General features: G+C 42.4%; 1 protein-coding gene across 1 annotated transcript in view; it reads right to left on the reverse strand.

Annotated features, from left to right (window-relative positions):
• LOC122793328 (protein RUFY3-like) overlaps positions 1–10,690 on the reverse strand; it is a gene marked incomplete in the record, with an annotated part of 2,132,439 nt that extends 2,121,749 nt beyond the window's left edge. Inside the window, 1 exon segment of the mRNA XM_044061223.1 lies at positions 10,562–10,690. Within this exon segment, the coding sequence (XP_043917158.1) occupies positions 10,562–10,616 (55 nt within the window).
• Positions 10,691–11,168: the final 478 nt, after the last annotated feature.

The following is an 11,168-nucleotide window of genomic DNA, read 5'->3' on the forward strand; positions in this document are numbered from 1 at the left end:
AGTTTCCTGTGTTTGTGCTTATATTTCTTACCTTTGCCCCTTTCAAGAGTTTCGACTACATTTCCTTGAAAAACGTGCATTTGTCTATCAGATCTTTGTTAAAATTACAACCATCTTGCGTCCTCAGAGCTGCTAGTTGTAGCTAATATACAGTTTGAATTACACCTCCCATTTACTCCAGCAGTTATTTTAAAGTGGAGTTGATTATGCCTTTGGGTTCTTTTTAGCTGTCATTTAATAATTTTACCTGTTATTATTAACATGGTACTGTTTATACTGCTGTCATTCTTTGCAGTTTGATTGGACTTGTTGCACTGATTTCAGTTGTTTTGGGGACACACATGCACATACTGATACTTCCCAGACTCAGCCTTCCCTTTGCGGTATACTGTGTGATCACTTTGTAATCCAGTTATTTTTCACTAGATCCACAACTTTTCTTCTCTCGTTCTTCCCCACACTAGTCAGCCTTTCGCGCCAAAGACTGTTTAGTCTGAATGGGAACTTGCCCTTACGAGTATGTTTTGACTAGATGCAAAGTAGATAACATCAGTATTTCAGAACTTGCCGATGCATGGCTGAGCAAATTCAGTCCATGGGTCTGAAGGATCTGCACAGTTCACTGAGGAATAAGGCAAGACATGGCGATCTGGGACCAAAAACGTGTGGTAGGGGTTTAACGGAAAAGTACCTACACACAAATTACAATAGACATGTTTTTACAGTGGTATGCAGCACATCAACAGTTACAGCGGAGAGAACAAACAAGAAAATATTAATTTAAAAATAAAGGTAATTAATAGATTTGTGGTATACAGCTGAAATTTGGAACATAGGTAAAATACGTACATAGTACACAGGTACAGTACATACATTGTACATTAACCAATGTTTGTGAGTAAGAGTGAAAACTATTATCAAGTATTCTAGGTTTAGTATGTGTACCTGCTTTCACTAGCCTGGGGAGCAATCATGGCACTGCCAACTTTGCTGGAGATGTTGCATAATGAGGTTTTTAAAGGAGGCTTTGGACAATGTGTTTTGTATGCTAGTGGGGACAGAGTTCCATTATTTTAGCCACTGAACTACTATATAGTGTGTCTATTGTAGCTATTGGTGACTTCTAGCAGTAGTTTGCTTGATGATCCAAGAGGCCATTTGGCTGAGTGATGTTGTATTAGGTTTTTGAGGGCAAGACACATTGGGGAGGTAATAGATAGAATGACAGATGCAGAGCTGATTGTAGGTTAGGAGGTTGGGCAGTTCAAGCCAGTGGAGCTGTCTCAAAGCAGTACAGTGATAAGTTCTATAGGAGCAATTTGCAGCAAAGCGGGCAGTTCTGTTATAGCAGGCTTCCATTTTGCTTAGTTCAGTTTTGTTGAGATTAGTCAGAATGGGAGATGCATAGAGTAGGGTGAATAGAAGTTGAGAGCGAGCAATGGCTGATCTTGTGTTTTTGTAAGAAATGGTTTGATACAGTAGAGTGATCCCAGTTTGGCATGTACTTTTTTAATAGTTATGTTGAGATGACTATCAAATTTTAGGTGGGAGTCTATGGTTATTCTCAATAGCTTAGCCTGTACCACTGGAGCGATTGGATAGAGAACTCAGCATAGCTCCTCGTGGTATCCAGCAGAGTTCCTAGAGCAGCAGAGACCAGAAAAGACAAACTTTCCAGATTCTAAGTATTTTTTCTGCATTTTCGACTTTTTAAGCCTTTCGACTACTATTTCTGCCTGTTTTATTCTGTTATTACCTGTTTTTACTGTTTTTAATAGCTTGAATTGTTTGTTGCACTTGCTTGTTTAAGTTTTGCTTAAAAGTTAAACAACAGGCTAATACACTCAAGTGTACTAGCTTTTGATAGCAATTAGTCGAAAAACACAGCATTTATTGTATTTTCTGCCCATCTGAAAAAAAACTTGAAAAAAAAAAAATACTCTTGTTTTCCATACTTTCCTAATAGTTTGTTCCAGTGATCAGATTTTGCTGATCCCTGGGCTTTGTCTTGGTTCCTGTGTTTCTCCATTTTCCTTGTTTGGTCAAGGGGAAGTTTCTTTACTCACCAGTGAGGGTGGGGAGTACTGAGCTGCCTGTTTGTCCTCAGAGGAGTGGTTTAAACCAGTAACTTGTAGTTTATTGGCCATTTTGGGTCATTTCCTGTCTTTTCCAGCCCCTTGCTATAAAGCACGCTTTAACGCGGAGTTGCCACAGGAGCACACAAGAGCAGCGGCGGTTAATCAGGTTTAAACTATTCGGGCTACCTAAAGTCCACTCTTCAAATTTTCCCTCAAAACTACCTTCCTCAAAGTATACTACTGTTCTATTTAGTGTATCCTATAACTATAAATTATCTCTACTTGACTCCCAAGTAGACTATTCTCTCTCTGTATAGCCCAGCACTTGCTCCTACAGTACTTATCACCTTGATACAGCACTCTTGTTATAGATAGTACCCCAAAAAAGCAAACCCCATTTCTCGGTCACCCACACCCCCAAAACCTTTTTAAGTTTTTCTGTCTATTCCTTCTAGCATGTCGAGGGATCAGTTGCTAATGTCCTCTCCTGCTCAGCTGGTGAACCTGGGAATATTGAGGCAATGTTACAATTGCCTCATGTACACAGACAACCCTCTCCTCCTCCCACAAAACACAAATACATGCGAGAGATGCAACTATACGGCCAAACTGGAGGCTGAGCTCTCTCAACATAGGACTGGCAAGACCAGACAGGAGGAGAAGGTAACCACACACACTATAGACCCAGTCTCACATAATACCATCACAACCTCAAATCATACACATAAACACACAAAGACATACTCGGAGGCTCTGATCAAAAATCTACCAAAACAGCAGAGGCCATCAAAGCAGACACCCAAACAACTACCACCTCAGAACACAACACCTGCAACACATAGACCACACAGTCAGAGTGTCAAGCAGTCACAGCCCTTAAGGCCAAATACAATGCCAGACACACTAGTCATTGGTGACTCCATAGTCAGACACACTCCATAGTCAGCTCACCAGACTGAGTAAGGAAAAGGTCACAGTAAGCTGCCTGTCGGGCGCTAGAATCCGCCACATAACGCAAGCACTCAGGTCTCTCAACAGCAGGTACAAGTACGACTCAATCATTGTCCACGCTGGTGTAAACGACCTGAGACGTACCTCCTTGGACTACATGAAAAGAGACAGAGGAGCTCTCTGATTATGTAGCCCAAACAGGTATGACCCTGACCTTGAGCAGTATCCTACCTTCACCAAGAATGATGCCACAATACAGTGATAAGATGATCAGCTTTAACAATTGGCTTAAACTCTGGTGTCATTCAAAGGGGATCCAATGTCTGTCTGCCTGGGATGACATGCTGGACAAGCCACGCTGCTTCGCAAGGGACGGCTTGCACCTGTCACCCCTGGGATTCCGGATTTTGGCAAAGGCTCTTGCCACCCCCATAGTGCCTTTTTTAGGCAAGGCTCAAATTCTAAACCCACCACCCTAGAACACAACAAAGAAAAAAAACTAAGGGTAATGCTGCTCAATGCCAGAAGTCTTAACCTCAAGATGCACGCACTTGAGGCCCTTCTCAGTATGGAGAACATCGATGTCTGTGCTGTGACAGAAACCTGGTTCAAGGCTCCTGAGAGCACCCCAGCACTATCAGGCTTTACCTCATATCATGCGTTCCGGCCCCAAAATCCGGACAATACCAAGAAAGGTGGGGGGGTATCCATATTCATCAAGGACACCCACACCTCAAGATTGGTGGCAACGCACGATGCATCGGAAACCATCCAGGTGAAATTAACCATAGGCAAGACTGCTTTGCAATTTGTAGCATGTTACAGGCCACCCTTGCAAACTCAGGAACCTCACATGGCCTTCCTGAAAACACTGGAGGGGATAAATGTATCTCCGAACACCATCATACTAGGTGACTTCAACTACCCTAATATAGACTGGGAGCACTACTCAAGCCCAAACACTCTAGCCCAAAAGTTCCTGGAATTCATAAACTCAAATGCCATGGAACAACTAGTCACCATCCCTACAAGAGGAGAAAACATACTTGATCTCATCATCACGAACATGGGAGCACAATGTTCAACACCGGAAGTATACCCCTCACTGGTGAGATCAGATCACAAACTAATCTCGCTGGAGGTCCTTATCCCGCCCCCACCCGAAATAAAAAAGACCACAGTAAAGAACTTCTCGAAAGCCGACTTCACACTTCTTAAGACTAGTGTGGTCTCTTTTAAGGGCCCCGAGCCGGCGGTAAACATTACTTAAACCGCTGAATCACTTACAAATGCCTTCTACCAGCACCTGCAGGGCTGCATGGATCAGGCAATCCCAAGCAAAACAAAGACTCTTTGTACCAAAGGCAAGCGTCCAGTCTGGTGGACCCCAGCCATAAACAAACTCTACAACAAAAGGAGAAAGCTACTACAAGATAGAGCAAAATCCTTAAAAGGTAAGACACCGCTGATCACTATAACTAAAAAGCTAAGAGCTCTCATAAAATCATCCAAAGCTAATTTTGAGAGAAAAACCATAAGGCATTCTTTAGCTATGTCAGAAACCTAGGAGGAAACTCCCAGATATGCTCAGAATTAGTCCAAAATGATGTGAACATTACAGATCCTACAGACATTGCCAACATACTGGCTGACAGGTTCAGTGCAAACTTCTCCCCCTCCCCTCCCCCCCAAAAGGAGAGATATCTATACCAAATGATTGTAGCCCCCCAAACATCTCTAACGCCCAGGTGAGAACTGCTCTCTCCAAGGCAAAGAACACAGCATCCATGGGACCTGATGGTGTCCCCGGCTGTGTGCTCCACGAACTCAACGAGGAATTAAACCCACAGTTAAGACAGCTGTTTAATCTTAGTCTCACCTCTGGATATGTACCTAGGGAGTGGCGCACAGCGACTGTGGTCCCACTTCATAAAGGCGGTGCCTCCACCGACCCTGGAAATTACCGTCCCATTAGCTTAACAAGCCTTGTCTGCAAAGCCATGGAGAGGATCATAATGGATCTCATAAACAAAGACATAGGGAATTTGCAGACTTTGGATCCAACCCAGTTTGGCTTTGTCAAAGGCAGATCATGCCTTTTAAACTTGGTTGACTTTTTCGAAACAGTCACCAAGGCCATTGACGAGGGAAAGGCAGTCCATACAGCCTACCTAGACCTGGCGAAGACTTTCGATACAATACCCCACTCGGGTATCATTGAAAAACTCATCAACTTAAATGTAAACCCATACATTACAAGATGGGTTGCAAACTGGCTGAGTGACAGAACCCACAGGGTCAGAGTTGCTGGCGCCATGTCAGACTCAAAGCCTGTCACAAGTGGTGTCCCACAGGGCTCAGTCCTGGGCCCACTCTTGTTTGGCATCTACTTTTCTGAAGTACAAGCAAACACAGGAGGGTTATGGCTGACAAAGTTTGCAGATGACTGCAAACTGGGCGCTGTAGTCGAAAACACATCTGACACAGATATCCTTCAGAAGGGTCTCACAGAAACGGATAACTGGTGCCAGAGCCATGGCCTAAAGTTAAATGCCAAGAAATGCATAGTCATACCCTTCGGGAAAAACAAGGTTACCCCTAGCTACCATATAGGTGGCAATCCACTGATCACAGAAGAAGTTATCAGGGACCTGGGGACCCAGGTTGACAGTAGCCTTTCATTAGACACTCATATTGCTAAAGTAGTTAGGAAGACCTTCTACATTGCCCACCTTATCATGAAGGGATTCACATCTAGATCAAGGGAGGTCATAGTCTCCCTATACTCATCACTCATCAGACCAATGATTGAGTACAATGCCCCATTCGGAATGTATCTGACCCGACACTTGCAGCAGCTGGAGAGGCCACAAAAGTTCCTCACCAAAAGGGTAAAGGGTCTCAAAAATTTGTCTTATGCTGCCCGACTGAAAGAACTCCAGCTATATTCAGTTGCTTACCGCTTGCTCAGAGGTGACCTGTGCTTGACATACAAGGCCATGTCAAACCCAGATTTGATGAACATGCTTCATCTCAAAAAATCTAGATCCCACAGAGCCACAAGGGCGGGAGACTTAAACCTCGACACGGTTATTAATAGGACGTGCTGGAGGGATAGATTCATCACCCAAAGACTCCCTATGCTGTGGAACAAAATCCCGGTATATGTGAGGCAGAGCACCTCGCTGGCCTTGTTCAAGAGGAATCTTGACCGATGGATGGGAGATCGCAGATACACCCCAGGGGTTACCTCAGTGTCACTGCTCGACAGAGGCACAGCAAAATAATGGGCATAGTTTCTCCAAACTAAAGGGGTGGCGTAAGCCACAAAACTATGGGCTAGGCTTATAAATGCCCTCGGGCAGATAGCCTAGTATGAACCTATGATTTGTGGAGTAGATAGTGAATTGACTTATCAGTGTTTTTGTTAGAACTGGTTATAATCATAAGCTGAGTTTTCTTTGGATTGAGGATAAGCTGGGCTTTGGTAAGGTAGTTTTCAACGTCAGAGAATCCTAGTTGAGTTGTTTTCAGGAGAGTGGGAATGTTTTGTGCAACACATATCGAATAGATGCATGCTGTGTGGAGGTATGGAGGTCATTTGTGAAGATTGTGAATAGTAGTGGTCCTAAGATAGAACCCTGTGGGACTCCTATAGTTATGGGCAGCTGAGGAGAGAGAGAATTTTCCCCATTTCACAGCTAGGTACCTGTCAGTTAAGTAGCTTTAGAACCAGGTAAGAGTGGAATTTGATAGGTGATATTGGTTTAGTTTGTTTAGCAGGATTTGGTGTGAGACTGTGTCAAATGCTTTGGACATAAAAAAAAAAAGAGTTGACACCTGCAGGCCTTTGTTTTTGAGATGGTTTACTGTGTCTGTGAAGCAGATGAGGGCTGTAGTGGTACTGTGGGCAGGTCTGAAACCATGCTGAGTAGGTGACAGGATGTTGCTGTCTAGGAGATATTTTAGCACCTGGGTATGGATGCATTTTTATAAGATTTTGGCCAGGGGGCGAGTAAAGCAGTGGGCCTGTAGTTATTAAGTTCAGTGGAGGTCCCACTTTTATGTATGGGTGTAACATAGGATATTTTCCAGAGTTTGGGCACATAGTTTTACACAACTGATCTGTTTATGAGAGTGGAGATTATGATAGCAATAGCATCTGCTGTGAGTTTCAAGAAACAGCGGGGGAGTAAGTTGGCTGCTGCTGATGAGGTTTTTTGTTTGGAGAGCATGTTTATACTAGTGTAGCCAATTTTAAGAAGTTTTAAAACCCAAATCATTTGCACAACAGAGAACAAAAAGCAACAGCAAACCGGTGATAGTGTACTTGAGGGCTGCACCAGATGCACAGTAGCAAGCCCCGCCCCAAACCCACCCCCGTATATGTCATTCATGAATATGCATTCCCTCCGAATGCACAACAAAATGTAAAAAGAAAACAATAGTTTCACAAGGGGAGTCCTTGCAAGTACAATATCGCCAAAAAATGATTACATCTGTGCTTATTCTGAATACAGTTATTTTATTAGCACACTGAGCTCCACGTTGTGACCCCCGAGGAGGAAGCTTTAGGTAAGACTGTGGTACTTTCTTTCTACCCTCTTATGTCCACTTAGGTTCATAGGTTTATACTAGGCTATCTGTCCTAAGGCATTTATAAGCCTAGCCCAAATTATTGTGGCTTACGCCACCCCTTATATGAAAAAATACTGTGCCCATTAGTTTGTTGTGCCTCTGTCCAGCAGTGACACAGAGATGATTCCTGGGGTAAACCTACGATCTCCCATCCACAGGTCTAGATTTCTCTTGAACAGAGTCAGCGAGGTGCTCTGCCTCACATGGACCGGGATTTTATTCCACAGCATAGGGAGTCTCTGAGTGATAAATCTATCCCTCCAGCACGCCCTATTTATATCCGTGCTAAGGTTTAAGTTGCTTGCTCTAGTGGTTTTGGTGGATTTGGATTTTTGAGGTGGAGCATGTCCATTAATTCGGGTTGGACATGGCCTTGTATGTCAGGCACATGTCACCTCTGAGCAGACGGTATGCGATTGAATAGAGCTGGAGTTTCTTCAATCTGGCAGCATATGACAGATTTTGGAGTCCTTTATCCTTTTGGTGAGGAACTTTTGGGGTCTCTCCAATTGCTGCAGATGTCGGGTGAGATACATCCCGAATGGGGCATTGTACTCGATCATTGGTCTGATAAGTGAAGAGTACAGGGAACAATGTTTTCTCAATAGCTTAGCCTGTGCCACTGGAGCGATTGGAGTAGCATTTGTGGAGTAGATAGTGAATTGACTGTTATCAGTGTTTTTGTTAGAACTGGTTATAATCATAAGCTGAGTTTTCTTTGGACTGAGGATAAGCTGGGCTTTGGTAAGGTAGTTTTCAACGTCAGAGAATGCTAGTTGAGTTGTTTGCAGGAGGGTGGGAATGTTTTATGCAACACATATCGAATAGATGCATGCTGTGTGGAGGTATGGAGGTCATTTGTGAAGATTGTGAATAGTAGTGGTCCTAAGATAGAACCCTGTGGGACTCCTATAGTTATGGGCAGCTGAGGAGAGAGAGAATTTTCCCCATTTCACAGCTGTCAGTTAAGACATTTTACCTGTCAGTTAAGTAGCTTTAGAACCAGGTAAGAGTGGAATTTGATAGGTGATATTGGTTTAGTTTGTTTAGCAGGATTTGGTGTGAGACTGTGTCAAATATTTTGGACATATCCCAAAAAAAAAAAAAAAAAAGAGTTGACACCTGCAGGCCTTCGTTTTTGAGATGGTTTACTGTGTCTGTGAAGCAGATGAGGGCTGTAGTGGTACTGTGGGCAGGTCTGAAACCATGCTGAGTAGGTGACAGGATGTTGCTGTCTAGGAGATATTTTAGCACCTGGGTATGGATGCATTTTTATAAGATTTTGGCCAGGGGGAGAGTAAAGCAGTGAGGTCCCACTTTTATGTATGGGTGTAACATAGGATATTTTCCAGAGTTTGGGCACATAGTTTTACACAACTGATCTGTTTATGAGAGTGGAGATTATGATAGCAATAGCATCTGCTGTGAGTTTCAAGAAACAGCGGGGGAGTAAGTTGGCTGCTGCTGATGAGGTTTTTAGTTTGGAGAGCATGTTTATACTAGCGTAGCCAATTTTAAGAAGTTTTAAAACCCAAATCATTTGCACAACAGAGAACAAAAAGCAACAGCAAACCGGTGATAGTGTACTTGAGGGCCTCACCAGATGCACAGTAGCAAGCCCCGCCTCAAACCCTCCCCCGTGATATGTCATTCATGTATATGCATTCCCTCCGCATGCATAACAAAATGTAAAAAGAAAACAATAGTTTCACAAGGGGAATCCTTACAAATACAATATCGCCAAAAAATGATTACATCTGTGCTTATTCTGAATACAGTTATTTTATTAGCACACTGAGCTCCACGTTGTGACCCCCGAGGAGGAAGCTTTAGGTAAGACTGTGGTACTTTCTTTCTACCCTCTTATGTCCACTTCTTTTATTACTGGTTATTTCAGCTTCCACACACACACACATTCGTACCTACTTTTTATTTTCTTTTGAGACCGGATCCGAATATATATATATATATATATATATATATATATATATATATATAAAGGTAAATGTAATAGATAAGACTTTTGAAAACGTAGCATGAAGTCTGGCTTACTTATAATAGCGATCAATACAGCTATACTTGTAAAAGCCGCCAAGTATTTGTTTATTTCCGTTTGACTCAACGCACAGCGAAACGATTGTTTTGAGAATAGGACCATCACAGGCCAGTTTTTTGTAATTTACAGACTATTGCACAGCCCGGGTCCACCGCATCTGTCACTCAATTCACGACACACCCACTTCTGCGCGAAACGAAGTGGTGAGGCCCTCAAGTACAATATCTCCAGCAAACCTGGATTTTAGTGCGAAATGATCTTCCTAACTAATGCTTATATAATTAATTAATCTGAGTACATCCTTTTAAAGCACTACTGCATACTCTGACAGCATGGTGGACGTGCACAATTTTTGCTGTCATTACCAGTTTTAAATTAATCATATATGTTCTTGTTCAAAGTTATGCTATTTTCTCAAACCGTTCCAATAACAAGAAATACCTTTCCCATTTGTTGACGTTAGTGTCCCCAATTTAAAAAAAAAGTGTGCATGCAGGAGTGCCAGGCACTTTAAACTATAAGCAATATGCAACCATGGGGGTGGGGAAGACTAAAAGCTAAGACAATTACGACCACGAAGTAAGCTGGCAGCAAAGTTAACTGACAAAATTACAACATTGCTATGTTAACTAGATTTTTTTTTTCAAACAAGTAGTGAACTGTGACCCGTATATTGCACACTACTATGTCCCATTTAACTCAGTTTGTGCCATCTCAAAAATATGCCACAAACACTGATTTCTTCTAGTGTTTATTGTAGTTTGAAAAAATAAAATAACTTTAATATAAAGCTACAGTATGTTGCCCTCTGCTAGCCCCCTAATTAAATACTCTTTACCTTCTGAGGAGCTCCGCCTCTCTTCAGTCTCTGGTAAAACCCATATTCCGTCCATGTTACATAAGTTGTTCAACAGTTTATTTCCAAAACAGAAAAAAATCAACAAATGCTCACATCATGTGACGCTCGCGCTCTGACGTCAGTGACTACATGAATTTTGATTTGATACGAGCCTTATTGGCTTTTCCTGGCAGGAGAAAAAAAAATGATGGGCGGGGGAGGAAATATGGCTTTCTTACCTGTTCTGTTTGGGGTTTGGTGTATAGGTGAACTTGTTAGGGACATCATTGAAATGATGTTAACTAACTAATTAGTAGTGTTTTTCAGTGTTCTTAAATCCGTAGAAATAGCAATAGTAAAAATTTCTTAAAAAGGCAATTTTTCTCTCAAAATTGGCCTTAGTTGATTTATGAGTGCTCGTATTTTTTACTAATAATGATCAGGGTGACTTCCTTTTATGGATTTTGTTCTATCATGTAATAGCTTTCTCCTCTTATTGTAAAGTTTGTTAATGGCTGGGGTCCACCAGACTGGACGTTTGCCCTTTGTGGAAAGAGTCTTGGTTTATTTGGGATTGCCTGATCCATGCAGTCCTGGAGGTGTTCAT

Source organism: Protopterus annectens, chromosome 2.part0, assembly GCF_019279795.1.
Source record: "Protopterus annectens isolate FY-2018-M chromosome 2.part0, PAN1.0, whole genome shotgun sequence".
NCBI classification, from domain to species: domain Eukaryota; kingdom Metazoa; phylum Chordata; order Ceratodontiformes; family Protopteridae; genus Protopterus; species Protopterus annectens.